At 37.7% G+C, this 18,172-nt stretch overlaps 1 protein-coding gene across 2 annotated transcripts in view; it reads left to right on the top strand.

Annotated features, from left to right (window-relative positions):
- The first annotated feature begins 946 nt into the window (after window positions 1-946).
- Window positions 947-18,172, top strand: part of PATJ (PATJ, crumbs cell polarity complex component) — a 148,003-nt gene continuing 130,777 nt past the window's right edge. For both annotated transcript variants that reach the window (XM_026853925.1, XM_026853924.1), the window contains exons 1-9: window positions 947-1,132; window positions 2,491-2,630; window positions 4,404-4,602; window positions 6,248-6,376; window positions 8,142-8,354; window positions 12,142-12,244; window positions 13,950-14,038; window positions 15,244-15,382; window positions 15,669-15,803. In XM_026853925.1, the coding sequence (XP_026709726.1) occupies window positions 950-1,132; window positions 2,491-2,630; window positions 4,404-4,602; window positions 6,248-6,376; window positions 8,142-8,354; window positions 12,142-12,244; window positions 13,950-14,038; window positions 15,244-15,382; window positions 15,669-15,803 (1,330 nt within the window). In that variant the 5' untranslated portion in view covers window positions 947-949. The remainder of the gene's footprint in view (window positions 1,133-2,490; window positions 2,631-4,403; window positions 4,603-6,247; window positions 6,377-8,141; window positions 8,355-12,141; window positions 12,245-13,949; window positions 14,039-15,243; window positions 15,383-15,668; window positions 15,804-18,172) is intronic.

Below are 18,172 nucleotides of genomic sequence, written 5' to 3'. Positions count from 1 at the left end.
GGGGGGGGGGGTGGTGGGGGGTGTGTTTCAGGGGGACAAGGCCACCTCGCTGTTATTGCATGTTCCTGCCTGGTTGTGCCATTCAGTCTCCCTTCTTCCCATGTTCACATAGGTGCTGCATCTGTTCCTTCTGTCCTAAGCTTGGATGCACGTCTGCAAGTTATTAAAAATATATGAAAACACAAATAGATCCAAGATCATACTTTGTGACTGTGGCATAGTGGATTTTATATTCAGAATGTTCAGAATTATTGTATCTAGAAAACTTAGGTTTTCTTGAAATTCTTTTTAAGCGTGTCTCTCGAGCAGTTTTGTTCAGGATGGGATTTTTCAGTTGACTATGTTGCACTGGGAATATTGCTGCATTTCTTCATTATCTGTCAGGACTGGAAATTGAACTGCAATTTCTAGCAATGATGGTATGTTCAGTAGTATTTAGTTTGTACCCTAGTCTTTCTCTGGGGAGGAAATAATACAGACCAAGCCTTTGGCTCCTGAGTGACTAAATAACTCTTAAAAAATTTGGATTCTTGTGCCAAAATTGTCTAGGTTTGCCTGACAGTTGCAGCAGTGCTTGAGTGCCTCTTTAATGTTTGGTGCTTTTGCATGTGCTGTTTCTGGAATATCAGGGTGACAAAAGGATAGTGAGCACAGGTAGGGAAGAAGTGTGAAAGAAATGAAGAAAATGAGTGGAGCAGAAACAGCTGAAACATTCAGGGAACTTTCCTTCTGAAAAACAGTTTAAACTTAATATGGTAGTTTGGTTACAGCTTAGATATTAACATTGCCCAATTCATACAGGTGAGTATATTTATGTGAATAGGCATATATGAACATATGTACGCTTGCTTCTTTGGCAGTCTTCACACAAAATGATCTATGTGGAAAGCTCTTCTTTTGTTTTTAATAGTGTTTCTATACCTTTGTTCATTTTCAACAGCTCAGTTATATGCCTCCTGACCGTTCGGTAGATTTTGATTTTACTAAGAGAGGGTTACTAGTATTTGCTGACAAATCAGTTGCTGCTGGGAGCGTCTATACACCTTGCAGTTCACCTGAACTCAAAGCATCTACTTTCACTCCAAACCTGGGAGTTAATGAATTTAACACAATCATCCGACAGATGGCAAAGGTAAGGCTCTCGGGTTTAGTGAACCAAATTTACTTTCCTTTAGTGTCAGACTTTTTCTTGCAGGCTTTTGGAGTACATTTTCAAACATGCTCTTTTGTTGTGTATCTGGGAGTGTGGTGCCTCCTAGCCAGTAAGAGAGTAGAAGTGCTGAGGATAACATTTCCCTGTGAAAGATAATGTCAGCAATGGAAAGTGGTTTGGTGGTTGGTTGGTTGGTTTTCGTTCTTTGCCAGTTTTTTTGTCTTACTTTCTACCAAACACACCAATATAGAAATTTCAGTTGCCAGAAAACGTTTTTGGTATTTGATGACACTTAATTGGAAGTGGACATTTTCTGCAGAAACTTGTTTTGATGGAGAGACTTGTTTCATCAAGTACATTTTAAATTGGAAATGTACCAACTTTTTAATATATGAACAGTGCAAATGATTAAAAGAACTGGCATGTAGTATTTTATTTAACTCTTCATTTAGGGTGTCTTAACTTTGCCAGACAGATGCTGATTTCATTAACATGGGATGTAGCATGTACCAGGTGCTTATGGAAGTTGTACAGGTGCAGACATCCATCCATGTGGGATTGGCGTTTATACCACAAATGTATTGTTCTGTGTTACTTTGAACCATTAATTTAATTGGTTAGTCATGCCTTTCTATACTAAGTAACTGTTGCTAATTGACTACTTTAATGTAGCTGTAATATTTTGAGCATGTCTTCTCATTAGTGTGTCATTAACTCATCAGATAAAAAATTTAGCAGTAAAGACTGCACATTATTTTGGATAAAACAGCTGGGATAGCAGTGTATTCTCTAAGTAATATTTCCCAGTAAACAACCCCAGAAATCTTGTATTAGAACTGAAAAGCAGGCAGTCACAAAAGCAAACTAATTTTAGTGTTAAGTGTGAAGTTGCAGGGAGGGGAAGGAAATTAATTTCTTTATTTAAAAGCTGCAATCTTTTGAACACACACCTAAAAATCAGCATTAAAAGCAAGGGGAGCCAAAAGACAAGTAATTCAGTTTAGCTATGCAGCATTTCCAGAAATCCCAAACATATTGCTCTAGACAGCACTTCGTTCATAGTTTTCATCCAGTTTGGAATTCATCTCATAATGTGAATGAAGTGTGAAAGCAGCTCTTAAATTCCCTGAGGTTTCAGAACCTCAGAGTGCTTGCATATCCAATACTTTGCTATATTAAAAATAATAAATGGAGGAGCTTTTATAGAAATAACATATTCGGTATTTTGCCTTTGTTTAGTCTTAGGAGGAGAATAATTCTCCCAGTGTTCATAAATTTTAAACTAGCTCATTCTATTGCAGTAAAAATTAGTAAATCATTTTTTTCTATTTTATTAGGGGAGACAAATAGAATCAATAAAGATTGAAAAGCCTTCTGTTGGAGGTCTTGGATTTAGTGTGGTTGCCCTTAAAAATCACAGCTTGGGAGAAGTTGGTATCTTTGTCAAGGAAGTCCAGCCAGGAGGCATAGCTGACAGGTGAGATCTTTATAACTGTATTGGAAAATTGCAGTATTTCCACTAAGGGAAAAGTCATGACTTTCACATTGAAAACTATCAAACTAACATGTTTGTCTGGGTTATCTGGTGGAATATTTTGTTGGTGGTATCTTGAATTCTGGCTTTTCAACCACATGGACTCATGTTTTGAGGATCAGGTTTTCAGATGAGTTTTAAATATCCAAGTCATTCATAAATGGAATTTCCAGAAATCATGACTCATTTAAGAGAATCTTCAGTACTGATTAAAAAACAAAAGAAAACTCGGAAAGGAATACAAGAAATTAGCCTCTGTTTGAATTTTTATGCGTTGTGTCCCTGAAAGATTCTTTTTTTTCCCCTTGTTTCTTTCTTTATGTGCCTATGACAATGCCCTATTTATAGTTGGTTTTACTGTTTGTTTCCTGTGGAAATTTAGATCCAGTCCTCCCGACAGATCCCTGCACAGATGTCATCATAGAATCAAGGCTTCAGGCAGTTTCATCCCGTATTGTCTGTGGGTTTTCACCCAACAACAAAAGACAGAGCAATCCTTTAAAAATAAAATGTGATTGTAAAACCACAAGAGTTGGCATGAGACAAATGCAGTGCTTGGAATTATGCTTCAAGAAAATGTGTCTAGATTTCAAGTCACTGGTGTCACTTTTTAAATAACACATGTCAGGAAGTGCCAACACAGGATGACAAAAAGACTGGGGAGAGGTTGGAATGATAATGGCTATGGGCCCACAGAGAACACACCAGAGAACACTTAAAGAAAAGCATATTAGGCTCTTTCAAAGTGGAGACAGATGGACTGATCCGGATGTCAAAGGAGGGTGAATATCTCACTTTAGGATTTGATGACCTGCTGCTCACTTTCTTTGATGAGAGAATCTAAAATATGGTTAGTGCTTGAAGAAAGTGATTTCTGGGAAACATCTTAAACATCGCATGATAAAAAGGAAGTTTAAAATGCATTAGTTAAGATGTGCAGTTATATTGTTTCGGAGTTTATAAATTTCCCCAGCACGCTTCCCATTTTGCATCTGAGACAAGATCTCCTGGAGACTTTTTTTGGATTCCTACAGAGCTTTGAAGGCAGTGTCTGTCTATGTAACAGTTTGGTCTCGTGCTCAGAATGAATATTTAACAAAGGAGATGAGTGATGGTTTCTCTCTTGTCACAAATCTAAATTCATCACTAGGGTGAATTAACTGTGAAATTTATATTATCTTAAGAGATAAGTTGAACTGCGTATTGCTCAAAGAAAGCTTGATGTCTGAAGTTTGATACTGCGAATTTTGACTAAATTATAAATATGCAGCTCATCGATCTTCAGATTAAATAATGATACAAAATAGTATCATAGCTTGAGTTGTGAATACTTAGAGGTAGTATCATGTAGTGCTAAATATATTGAAGAATAGTTCCTAGTTCATTGTATAACTACAAAAATAAATTTTTTTTGCCCTGTAATACAATATCAAGAAAGGATGAGGGAATTTCACTGAGTTTTGAATAGAAGGAAAGGAAAAAACTGAGCAAATTTCTGTACTGTGATAAAGTTGGAACAAAATATGGCAGTTCGGTGCAGTGCAGTGTGAATTGCATTTGTATGTTGGTGAAGACAGTCTAATAAGCAGATTTTAAAAATATATAAATATTTAACCCTGCATAACTGTGTGTTTCGCATGTTCATATTTAAATTACACAAGCCTGTGGTGAAGTCTCTGTGCAGCATTTTTAAATTGCTTTTAATGTTTTGTTAAGGGATCAAAGACTGAAGGAAAATGACCACATACTGGCCATTAATTGCACCCCATTGGATCAGAACATTTCCCATCAGCACGCTATTGCCCTCCTCCAGCAATCCACAGGATCTCTACATCTGGTTGTTGCTAGGGAGCCAGTTCAAGGAAACAGCAGAACTTCGGCTGTCTTATTAAGTGATATAAATCCACCTGAGACTGTGAGTTGTAATACTGTCAAAATCAGATTTTGAATGATGCTGGATATTTTTTTTGTGGTTGTGTTTGCGTTAGCACGCTTTACATATAGGGATTTTTGTCTTTAATCAGATTTTGTATGTGATGACATTTCATTTAGACTGATCATGCAATAAGTATAAGGCTTCCATTGCAAAGCTGCGTGAAGTTGTTATAAAATAGATCCTGGGTTTTTATGGGATAGCAGAAGCTTTAGTAGATCAACTATTCTAAGCAGCAGGGTCTGTTCAGCATAGGCTGGGTAAAGCAGTTTATGAGTATACCTAGCTGAAACCTACTTGTGCTCAGCAATTAAAGATGCTCTCATTACATCTTAAAAGAGTGTAAACATAACTATCATGAGCACCGCTTGAAATATCCCAACCCATTTAAACGTATACTGCTCAAAACAAGAAGCTTGGTCTTTGTTTTAAAAGCAAAAAGTATCTGTTAAAGAACCTCTCAATCCCTGTTTTTTGTTTGTTTGTTTTTATCTGCAAATTTAATTAACTGTGAACCCTTTTGTTTTCTGGACCGAGGAGAGATTGTCACTAGGACATGTAATAAGCTAGGGCTGAACTTCCATCTGTGTTCAAACCATATGGTCCAGGTGGCTTCACTGGATTTGGTCAAACTGCACACCTAGATCCAGGGTTTGCAATATTGGAATCTTAATTTATTATGCTAGTAGGTTTTGATGAAAATCTGGTTAAAAGCAGTGCTTTTCCTTATTCTCAGTAATTATTTCCCTCATGATTATTACAGAGCTAGTGAAATCTGAAGGTTTTAGTGGATAATCAATATTGTTTATTGCACTGAAAATTTTAAAGAATTAAACTTTAACTGCTTTTTCATTGAAAGATCTGCACTGAACAGACTAACAAAATAAAATACAAATATATATCTCTACAGGGGGTCTTTAAACTTCTTTTATGATATTTAACTGGCTTTGGCAATGATTTTCAGTATGCTAATAAATCCTTTATTCACAGAAGACTTAAATCTGCCTACTTTGCTCCATTTTGGTTTCTATGAGATATTAATCTGACAGAAACATTGGCTGGGTTTGGGTTGCTTAACAGCTTTGTTATTTTCAGATTGTCTTGTAGAACATAAGGTCATGGTACAGTGTAGCTTAGAAACATGCTTCCAATTCAGTATGGCAGAATATTGTACTGCGCTATTAATTCAGCATGTACTGGTGGTGTTTAGAGTGTGTAAGTGAAATAACAGAAATAAGAATTTGGGCAATGCTAAGTGAAAACTAGGCCAGCGCAAGCTCCTTGCCTCTGTTTTTCTCTTGTTGTTTGCAGTATTTGATTTATGAAAAACTAAAAGGATAGTTTTCATTTTGGCAAGAAAATCTTAAAATTGCTTTTTCTTAGTCAAGCTTTTTCCTAGTATCCTGTTATCCTGAAAGTGAAGGATAAAATGTATGTTTAAAAACAGATGAGAAATCCCACTGCGTATTTATAAGGAAGTGAAGCTGACTGAATCCAGCAGATCTCCAATATGTGGGGTAGAGAGAGAAAATTGGTCTGATTAATTCTCATTATTCCTGGTACATGTGAAAGTGAGGGACATTAAAGACTGACTGAAATTAAAATCTCCTGTTTTTATTAATTGCAGATTCACTGGGGCCACGTTGAAGATGTTGAGCTGATTAACGATGGTTCAGGATTAGGCTTTGGAATTGTAGGAGGAAAGTCGAGTGGCGTAGTTGTAAGAACAATTGTTCCTGGGGGATTAGCAGATCGGGTAATTTGTTATATTATGTCACTTCTTGTTTGATTGTAAAGTATAATTAACTGGTTTTGACAGTCTTAAAATGAACTAATATACTTAAACAAAAGGAAGCTGATAGCATCAAAGTCTGAATGCCAACATATACTTTAGAAATAAATACGTTGAAGGTATGATTGAGGAAAAAGTCAGCACCTGATATGAATTAAGTTGTTTCTCGGATATGCATTGGTTTTTATGACATTGTTGAACATGCAGAAATTCTGAAAGGTTGTCTAACCTTCTAACTTTTGATATTTTCAGCCTTTGGTCAGTCTTGGGGAGGACAAATACTCTTAATGGATTTGCACATCCTCTGTAGAATTTGGCACATTAGGCAACATCTAAAGGGACAAACTCTCCAAATGAATTGTCAGGCAAGAGAATCTGCTCTATTGAAGTAATTGCATTGCAGGATACAGTTTATAGATTGAAGATGTCCTATTTTTAGTGGGTTTCATTTTTTTTAAAGGGGTTTTGATCCCTGCCTTGTAGTCTGACCAGTTCAAGGAGAATCTTAGGATTGATACAAAGCTTTTTGAAGTTACTGATATCTTTTAAGCTTGCACAGGTACAGTTTGCAACCTTTGATTACTGATCTTTAAAGACTCAGTGCTAAGTGTTGCTACATTTCAGGAGTAGAACACGTGCAATAGCGAAGCAGATTTGGATTTTTAATGTGAATTTGGTCATGACATGTTACAATATTTGAGGTCTGGAACCCATGGAGACAAGATCTGGTAACGTACAAAAGCAAGAGGCTAAGGTACTTCCTCTAGTATAGGGTGGAAATGAAAACTAGGGATTCGGAGAGCTTTGCTGGAAAATGTTGGCTTTTGCTTGACTGGCTCCCTTTGAACCTGTCGTGTGTAAATGAATATTTTTTTTAATTATTGTGTAACACCTGTTTTGCTGTAAGGAATAAAGTGTTTTGGCTACAAATGAAGCATGTAAGTTAAGAACTCACCACATCATTCTCAGCTGAATGAGACATCATTAAGAACATGTGAAATAATGAGCACATATACATGTTAAAATTGGATGAGTTTGTAAATGAGTTTGCGTTAGTTCTGGGAATAACTCCACTATGATTGCTCTATAAATCAATGTACCTAAGGTGGTGGAGCTGAGCTGATCAATACCAGCTGAGGATTTGGTCCTATGAATGCCTGCTTATAATAGAAATGATGATGTAGGTCATGAATCATAATTATCATGTAAAAAATGGTTTGTGTGGAGTCTTGTTACCTTCAGTGGATTTACTTGCTCAGGTTGGAGCTAGTCATATGAGAAAAGGATTGCCAGGCTAATAGAGAAGTATTAGGAAAAACTCTAGAAAGTCCTAAATCAAAATGCAGTGCTTTTTATTCTAACCCCTATCTGATGAGGAGTATTCTTTGAAACAGCATACATCATAACCTGTGAGATTATAAAACGTTGTTGCTGTCTGTTTTCTTCTAAACGAGAAAAGTAATCACTTAGGAATGGTATTATTCAACTTGTGGATCTAACTCAGTTTTGGGAAGGTTGATTTACTGCCATTAACTACTGTGGAAAAAAACAGTGCATGGTTGTGCAAATGCTTCCTTGAATTATTTAGTATCTTGTCATGGTGGTCCATGTTATGGTGTTTTCCTGCATTGGCTCTCGTGGCAACTGTACACAGGTTCAATTTTATAATGGAAAGGATATTTTATGTATAGACTGGTAATGTTTTTTGCAATTTTATTTCTGTTTGAAGGATGGGAGGCTCCGGACAGGAGATCACATCTTACAGATCGGAGGGACCAATGTGCAAGGAATGACCAGTGAACAAGTTGCCCAAGTGCTGAGAAACTGTGGGAATTCTGTTAGGATGATCGTTGCAAGAGACCCAAAGTGTGAAATTATGGAGACTCCACCAGCTCCTGTGAGCTGGCCAGTCAGTACATTACCTTCCTTTCAAAATGGAAATGTAAGGGTCTGGTGATACTTACTTATGACATTTTTAAGTACGTTTGTGGCTTGTGATCAGAAAGGAGGAGAACAGAGTGTTCTTGAGACCTAAAGTGATTCTCCTCTTTTGAGTTTCCAGATATCATAAGTGTGGATTTAAGTGGTCATTATTGTAGCCCTCCCTTCTATATTTTTTCCCTTTTTCCTGTATGTTATTAATACCTATAATCTTGGGATCGGAATGACCAGCTTTCAGAATTAATTTCAGAGTGGGTAATTTAATTACCAAGACCATAAATGTTACCGATAAATGGTACTTTTAGTTCTCCTTCTTAGCTCATTACATTTTTGCTAATCAATCACTTGTAAGTGGATTTAAAACTTGACTGTGAATTTCCCTAGTCTGAAATCCAGAGCGCCATGGCCACACCAGAATTATTCAGCACAATCATCTTTTTATGAAACATAAGTGTAATGTTTTCATAGTCTACGCTACTGTCTGTGATAGGAAATATATCTAAAAATTTTGAAACTTGTTTTAGCAAATCTTATCATGGTCATATCAAAGTCTCTTGTTTTTGAAGTCATTCTTTTCAGTTTTGAGTAATTAAAATCAACAAATGCTACACTAAGTGTACAGTAGGTCTCGAAACATAAACAAAGCTGTGCTTGTGTACCATCTGCTACTACTGTGCTGCTTAGATTTAGGTGTAGAATCTGAGTAGCCTTTTCTTTCTTGTCTAGTTTCTCGGATCTGAGTGAAGAGAGCTTTTTATTTTTTTTTTGTGAAGCACCATTTTTAAAGGTCAGACGAGCAGTCATATTGTTACAAACCCACCTTCTTACTTACTGGACATAGTCACTGCAAAGGCAGCCATTAGCTTTGTGTCTTGCCTCTCTCTGGTGTGGCTGAAGCTGTCAGTGAAGTATTTTGGGTCCTTCCTGAGCTCTTCAGAAGAGGGATTGGTGCAATAGGAAACATGAGTGGCAGAGCGATGGGAGGGGGCAATCTGTATACAGTATACATAAGGTTGAAGTCTTAAAAGTGGGCTTGTCTAATACTCTGAAAAAATTCTTTCCTAGAGAATCAGCATCATTATGAAGCACTTTTCTGGCTGTGTCATATTTTCCAAGGAAAAAAATGACATGATCCTAGTTTTGTTTTCTCTACAATGTACTATTTTTCTCTCTTCCCTGCCTCAGAAGCAGACCTTTTTGTCACTAATCAACCCTGAGCATTGCAGATGCTGCAGCCTTTCTAAAATGTTTTTCCTTCTGGATGTCTTTTCCGTCTGCTCCTTATTTCTGCTGTGTAATTTAGAAGGGGAAAAAAAATCACATTGCAGTTTCATCTACTTCTTTCTGAATGTCATCTATTGTTTTCTGAACAAAATAGTGCCTTCATATTTAGATTTGAAGAAACATCTCTTTCTGGTGTTAAGAGAGATTTGCTGAAGTCAAGAATAGTGGCTAATCTAACTGTATTTATTACTTGAATAATTATTTTAATGGTCCACCTTTCAGTTTGTGTCTGATTTACAGCACAACTTTTCCCTATAATCTAATTTCTCTCTGATTTCTGAGTACTTTCACTAGCTGTGAGCTTTGGAATAGAATATATTTTCCTCTTCATTTTTGCAAACCAGCAGAAGGGCATTTTTAATATATGGTTAGATTTTTTCAATTTTATATTAATATTTTATTTCCTTTAAATTTCCTATAGTAGAGAATAACTGAAACTACTTGTGTCTGTGCATGGGCACAAAAACCCAGTCATATTATCTGTACTCTCCAAGATCCTGACAGCAAAGTTAGCAGCCTACTTGTATTTAGGACTCTGTACTTTTGAGTTTTCCAGACTTCACTTCTAATGTTTCACCAGTAACATTACTTAGAGAAAACTTCCGTAGTGCCAGAGCACTGACTGTGAAGGGCTTTTGATTGTCACACTAGCAGGACTCTCAAGGCTATAGCTCCATTTCAGATGTTGCTATAGGCTTGTTTATTGTTTTGGTTCCCTCTCCTAAAGATAAGTGACAGAGCATCAAAACTTATCTTCATCTCCATCAGCGTCTTATGGAGCAAGAGAGTTGGAAAGCATTTAATGAGCTTAATGAGTTAGCTGGTGGAGGGAAGTGTGTGTATGATTAGAAAACAGATAGCTGTCTATTGATTTCTCTTTCAATGAAAAGTGAAATAGCTACGGCCATAACTTTGCCCTGCTGTTCATATAGATCCTCCCAGAGATGATATTTAGCAAACATTTGATTAAATTTCACTTTTCTTCACTCTCTTAAGAAATGTTTTCCAATTTCCCAGTCCGTTTTTTGCTGTTGGCAGTCACACTGTCCCTCTTGATTTCATCACTTTAACAGACCTTACTCTGATCATCATCTTATTTTTGATCTCATTGGGCTATATCTGATTACTGAAAACAACTAACTTTATCTATTTTAATTTAACCCTTACACTCCCAGATCTATGTGCTTGGTGTAGTTGGGAATGGTCAATGTTAGGTTAATGGTTGGACTAGATGATCTTCAAGGTCTTTTCCAACCTAGACAATTCTGTGATTGTTTTTCTCTTGGTATCATCAATGTCTTTAATGTGTCCTGTTTGAACTCTGTCTTGCAGTTTTGATTTTTACTTGTCAGAGTAGAGTTGCACAGACAGACTGAGGCCAGCTTTGTGGGGACTCTCCAGTGTAAGGTCAGATCATGTTGTAATCTGATCTAGTGGCTTTTATGGGTTTTTTGGTAATTGTAGTAAGTGAAGGGTTTGAAGAATAGGTCATGTTATGTGCTTCTCTTTTCAAGTATTGTTTGTTATGAGAAGTCATCAGTTCAACAATAAAGCATTTACAAATGAATACTCTCCCTTCCTCTGTTAGGTCTTAAAAACAGTTTTCACTGAATGCAAACTAAGGAATCCTGCTTCCCATTGCCTTAGACAACCTGGAGGCTTCCAGTGCTCTTTGCAGTTTGGTGACATTCAAATCTGAACAGGATCATATCAAACTTGTTAAGCTGATGCGTGTAAGATTGACTTTTGGAATGATTTTGTGGTTTGGGTTCTAGCATAAAAACAAGCAATAAGCCCAAACACTGATCTAGTCTCTTATATTTGCATTTTAAGTAGGCAACTACTTCTGTAATAGAGATGTGCCTACGACGTACACATGTGGTTTCTTTCGTTTCAGGGCAGTGAACCTCTTTCTGGTTTGAGATCCCTTTCCTCCTGCCCCTCACTTCCTTAGTAGGCGATAACAAGGAGAGATAACCATCACTTTTTCTGGCAGAAATGTGTGATGTGATAACACTGTGTATTTATACCAGTTTTTTTTGCTTCTTAACTTGTCTGGTAGAAAGAGATGAGGCAAGTGGATTCATGACACTGTTTGTCAGAAGTAACATCTGAAAGGGAGAGAAGACATTCTGAGGGCATTAAGCTTTCTGTTGTCCTGTGGAATTGACTGGGAAGCTTGTTGTTACCAAGTGGCAGTGGAATTCAAAGGGAAATGGCCCCCAAGCAGTCTAATGAAAGTCTTTGTTTTCCATAAAATATAAATGTTATACCTCTGACAGGTATGTGGAGAAAGGAAATAATTTAAAGAGCAACTAATGACTTTGGGTGGCACCTCATTATCACCAAGCCTTGGGAATATCTCTTTTGCAAATGTGATCCCTCCTAAAATAGGAAAATCAAAATCACTGCTTACTTCTAAAGATTGTAATTAACCTGCAATATTGGAATGGTACTGGGAGATTATGAGGTGGGTTTTTTACTGTCTTGTGCTTTATTTATAGGGTAATACCAACCTTTTTGAGACCTATGATGTTGAACTTATAAAAAAGAACGGGCAAAGCCTGGGAATTACAATTATCGGATATGCTGGCACAAGTGATGTTGGTGAGTTCTGCAGGATTTAGTAAAGTCTAGGAGAGGGGCTTCTCAAATACCCTTTATTAACTGTGGGGAAAATGGTAGCACTTCACTGAAACAGTGTAACGTACAAAATCTATGAAGAAGATACTTGGGAGAACTTGCTGCAAAGTGAAATTCAGCCACAACAGTTTTTAAAAGAGTTGTAATTAGCTGAAAAAAGTAATTCCCACTTGGCTGCTGGAGTGAATTTTACATGCTTATGTTGTTAGTGCAAGACATTAAACTGTAACAGACATTTCCTGCATGTACAGACTCTAACAGAGTTGGGCTCCTGTCCACACTGTGCCTTTTTTTTTGCCCCTGCAGTATATGGCACGATTCAGACAGAGCATTTTAAGAAGAATTTCAAAAACAGTTTCGGATGCATTAAGTTTTGAATGGCATCTTCTGTATGTACAAAATATCTTGACATGCATCTTTCGTTTGTTTAATGAATTGTGGGTATTATTAGAGTGGAAATGATCACTCAAATTAACTAGTCTAGCCCTCTGCCAGGCAGGAGGTGCAGAGAATCTGAGCTGTGTGTGAAGTGTGTGCCACTTTCACAAGATGATGTACTTGTCTTTGGCAGATGGCTGTTTCCATGTCTAAACTGGGAACAGATTAAAATACCTGTGCTAGGATAAGGGGATATAGAATCAGGGTGGGGTTTTCTTTTTCTCAGTCCTCTTTAAATTAGAGCTGTTAACTCATCTTTCAAATATTGGTTCCACAAATGATAGCATCTTTAAAATTGACTCAACTGAATATCTGGTTTTACGTGAAGGGGTAGTGCTTTTTATCCCCTCCCCTTCCTCATGGGACTCAAGAAGCTCTCCAGCCCTCTTCATTCCCAGGAGATCCTCTCGTGCTGCTGGTCAGGAATCCCAGGGCAGTGCAGGGAGCTGGGCTGGGCAGGAGCACGTGGCAGGCAGGGGGAAGAGGTGGGTTTGCTCAGCACAGACAAACCACGTTGGGCAGGTGTCTAAGGAAGGTTAGTGTTCAAAAAAGGATGGACAAAGTGTCAAGATTCACTAGAATTCAAGATCAGCATCTTGTATTTTGCAGAAATTTGTGGAAGGGAAAGGTTACTGTTTCAACTGATGACTGGGTTTTTTACTTTTTTGTTTTGTTTTTATTTCCTTGATCTAATTAGACGTTAGACTTAATATCACACGTCAAACATGACAAAGGACAGCCTTTCTGATTTCCATGTTTCTCTCTTTTTTTTTTTTTTTTTTTTTTTTCATTAAGATTTAAAGTACTAAATTCTTTAGCTGTAAGATGATTGAAGTCCTGATCAAAGTACTTAAGCACATACTTTGCATTTAGCTTAGGTAGTCCTATTGAAATCAAATGCAGCATGGATTTAAGTGATTGTTGTTTAAAGCCTGGATAAGCACAAGGATGAATCTATGGAGGAGGTGGCCTTTTGTGAGCCATGTTAAGGAAAAATTTTTGAGGTCAGGGTACAGGTGGTTGTGTCAGTGCTGTTTTTTCCATTAGATTCTCAGTCGTTCTGTGTCAAGTTGTACATGTTGTAATGGGCAAATGTTGGTGGCTTACAGAATCGTAACTTTGTAGAAAGAAGTGTGTGAAACAGGCTGTAATTAAAAATCTTAATAACAAAATAAATACATTAGGTTAATGTAGTGACTTGTTTCTCTTTCTCCCCTCCCTCTGGCCACAGAACCTTCAGGGATTTTTGTGAAAAATATAATACCTGGTAGTGCTGCTGACCACAATGGCCAAATTCATGTTCATGACAAAATTGTTGCTGTAAGTAAAATACTCCGCTTATATATTGTTGTAGAACTAATAGCTCATTACACATCTTAGTGTTAAAAGAACAACATAGTAAAGACTTTCTAAAATTTATTAAAGCTCTCTTTTGCGGAGGAAGTAATTTGGTGTTTGGTTAAAATATTATTTTATATTCAAAGTAGTAGTAAATAGTAGTTAACTATGAAAGAAGCACGCATTTGGATTAAAATGTTTCAGAGTGGAGAATCTTGGCTTTTGGCCTGAAGTAAAGATGAGCAGCATTAGCTTCTATTTGTATTGAATGGGATTCGAGGATGGTTAAGATTTTGCAAGATGTGGCACACTGTTTATGGTCCTTAATGACTGTGTAGCATAGTGTGGATACAATCAAAATGTTAATAGTTAACAATTTAGGTTTAAAAACCCAAGCTTTATGTGTAGAAAAATTAAAAACCATTGAATACCAGTGAATTGAATAATAGCCAACTTTGCATTCACAGTACAAACAGGAATGAATTACACAGTCTTTTTGTTTTAAGAGATAATATTTATAGAGATACGATTTTAAATTACTTTTAAAATGTGTGCTATGCCAGACCTTCCAAAGTCAGCTTCTCCTTTGTGAGAGCAGAAATTGATACAGCGTTGTGCTTTTATCTGCAGCTTTGCAGGAGAAGCCCCTATTGATGCATGATCTAGGAGTGAGGTGAACAGAGTATTTTGGTATAAATCAAAACACTTTAATTAATGTAAGAATCGGGCTGTTCAGAGTGGATTATATGAACAGTTCTGTGTACAGGCTTGTGTGGAGCATGTTAGAAATCCATGAGAAAATGAACAGTGATAAAGAACTGAACAGAGTTCTGGGTTGACTACTCTTGCTGGGAAGCTTCCTCCACAATACTCCTCAAGCTGTTTTTTGTAAGCAAAAAAATTGTAGGGGGAAATCAGCACATACTTAGAATAGTAAATTCTGTTTTGTGGTTGCCCCATGAAGACAGAGAAATTACTGTTGTCTTTCCTTTTAAAATGCATTTTGAAAATATTAACCAATTAGTGAAATGTAACTGATTTAATTAGATTGTTTTGCAAATAGTACTGTTTTGGGTGAGTAACCCTATAATTTCTGCACAAAATAATGTGTATGTTGCTTACCGTGTATGGTGCAGCCTAAGAATGTAATGTGATTGCTACTGTATGATACAATTTTCTTGGTTTAGGTTGATGGAGTTAATATACAGGATTATACCAACCAAGAGGTGGTAGAGGCACTGCGTAACACAGGACAGACTGTACGCCTTACCTTACTTAGAAGGAAACCTTCTTCTACTATTTCTTCAGAAAGACCTTCAGATAGAGGTAATACTTTTTTTTCTTCCTTTTTTTCAGTAACTGACTTATTTTTCACTCAATTTACACTTACCTAATTTAACAATTAGGACTAGTTACCACATGATCCTAGATTTTATAGGGTCGTGCTGTAGAAAATGAGATACTTGAGGAATGGAAAGAAATAGAAATGAGGGATTCAGGAGAATTGAGTGTAAAACCTGTGTAGCCAAAAAAAAAAAAGTAGTGAGGCGGTGTTACTACTTCATATATTTCGCAGTGTATGATTTTTTTTTTTTTTCATCTGTTTTCACAGTGCAACCAACTGTTCCAACCTTCGTGTCCCCTGGAGCTATAGGGACTGAAACTAGTGTGGACATTAAGAATGAGAAAAACCAAGAATGGAAGGATAGTCTTCAAAATGACAAGAAGCAGAGTCTACATAAAACAGGTGAATAGGATATCTTGCAGTGTCTCTCTGAGTCTTTGGAATTGCCTTTAATCCATTTTCAATACTGATGGGGCATTGTTGCTTGCTTCATCTTTAATTTTTGCTCTGTGATGCTTTTTATTCAGGACCTTCTGAAGTAAAGCTCTACCTATTGGATCTATCAACTCTCCTGCCCCACCTAATCCCCAAAATATCCTCAGGTTTGCTGAGAGTGCATTCTGTGTCATCATGGAGGTCACTCATGAAGAGACTCAATAATATTAGCCCCTGTGGCTACTGAACTTCTCTTGTAACTGGCTGTCAAGCCATTGGTTAAAGCCGTCTTTGAGCCCAGTGGTCCATCTAGTTTTCAGCCTATTTAGCAGTCATCAAACCCACGCTTCCTCAGTTTCCAAATGAGAATGCTGATATAAATGGAGCCAGAAGCTTTGGTGAAGTCGAGGTGTATTACAGCCTTCATCCACATAGCTATCTTGACAGTCAGATTGGTCACTTATTTGGCAAATCTATATTAACTGTTCCTGATTTGCCTTCTTATCACTTATCTCTTTGGAATGGATTCCAAGAGGAAGTATCTCATGATCTCTCCAGGGCCAAAGGTGAGACTGACTGGCCTATAATTCTCTGAATCTTCCTCCTTGCATAAAGTTTGCCCTTTCCAGTCATTAGTGATCCCCCTTCAATTGCCGTGTTTTGTTCTGGTTTTTTGCTAGATTATAGACAGTGGAGGTACAGCCCTTTCAGTACTCTGGAATAAATCCCATAAGCTGAATGCTTCCAGCTCACCAATTTTTAGCCTTCGTCCTGTTCTGATGACCTGAGGTGTTCTGCCTGCAGTTTTCTCCTGACAGAGAAGATGTGTTCATTCTCCTCTACTTCCAGGGCCCTGAACCAGTTTGCTAGGTGAACAGCATCAGGAGAGGGAACTCTTGGGAATGCACTTTTACTTCCTGTTCCAGTATTACCTGTCATACCTATCTTCTTACCCTTGCAGGTCTTATGCTCCTGTGTCTGCAGAGTCATTTCAAAATATACTCTTGGTTTCCTGTACATCATGTCTGATGCCCTTTTGTTTCAGTTTCCTCTTTTGGCACTGTGGTAACTAATAAATAAAGAAAACCAGAATAAATCAGAACTCACCTTCTGAGCTGCTTGACTTGGCCTCCTACAACCTGGGACCTGAGCTGCAGCATCTTCCCTCGGGTGTTTTGACTGTGTAGGGCTTTGCTGAAGGACCTGCAGCAGCGGGTACAGGGGATCATGTCTTGTGACGTGTCTCCATTTGTGGGTCATTTTCCACACAAGTGAGACAGATGTCATTTCCACAAACATCTGTCTCACCTGTGTGCCACCTGCCACGTAACTGCCTCACTCCTCTTTGCTTGTCCTGCTGATAGTGCTCCTGGTCATTGTCATTTCCTGCAGTGCCAGAGAAGTAGGAAGGCCCACACAAGCTTTGTCCACCTCCTGTGAGATTCCCCACTTGGCACTGAACCTCTCCTTGCTGCCTGCTGGTTACCAGACCCAACTCATTTACCTTGTGGTACTAATACTGTTGCATACAGCTTCCTTCTGTGCTACTGTTGGAAACCAGAGTTCAGTCCCTAGACATGCAATTTCTGGCTTGCTTGTCCTGAGCTTATTAGCTGAACTAGAAACTGTTGACTGCACACCTGTGCAGGCAGACGAGAGTCTCTGGTCTGGCAAAAGCATAATAGGCATAAAGCCCTGATAGCTGGAATTAGAAACTGGACAAGAGTTCAAATCAGGCATGTGTTTTTAACAGCAAAGGCAGTTGGGCGTAGGGGCAGATCACAAAGGCATGGATTGCTTTGGCTTTTAGCTGACTTCTGAATCAAGGTTGGAGGCCTTTCCAGAAGGCATGCTTCAATTCCCCTACAGATTTCTGGGCTCTTCTACAGGAACTTCTGGGTGAATTTCTACAGCTTGTGTTAAAGTCAGCATAAATTATCCTTATGCCTTGTAGTTTCTAAGATATGTAGATGTAATAGAGGATTCTAAATTACGGCTGTCAATGAATAACAATTTTGCTATGATTGTGGAAGATCTGTCAGTATTAAAGACAAGCTGGAAACGAGAGAAATGTAGCAGTTCCTATGTTCCATTCTGTTTTACTTTTCTGTCCAAGCCTTGTAACCAGACATCCTTTGTTGTGACTTTTGCATGTTCCCAGAAATAGGGAGCCAAAATAGAGGTGGTTGAGTAGCTGAGATGTGAGGTTATCAAAGCATTGTTTTAGCTGCATGAATGGAAAAGCATATATTGATTTGTAGTTACAATGGACGAATAACTTAAGGAGTTGGCAGTTGGATGTATTTAGAGGCAGAAGAGCCAGGAAGATTTACACT

Source organism: Athene cunicularia (assembly GCF_003259725.1).
Source record: "Athene cunicularia isolate RWA chromosome 8 unlocalized genomic scaffold, athCun1 chr8_part1, whole genome shotgun sequence".
Lineage (NCBI taxonomy): Eukaryota > Metazoa > Chordata > Aves > Strigiformes > Strigidae > Athene > Athene cunicularia.
Note: the sequence above shows the minus strand (reverse complement) of the source record. Positions and strands in the feature narration are given on the sequence as shown.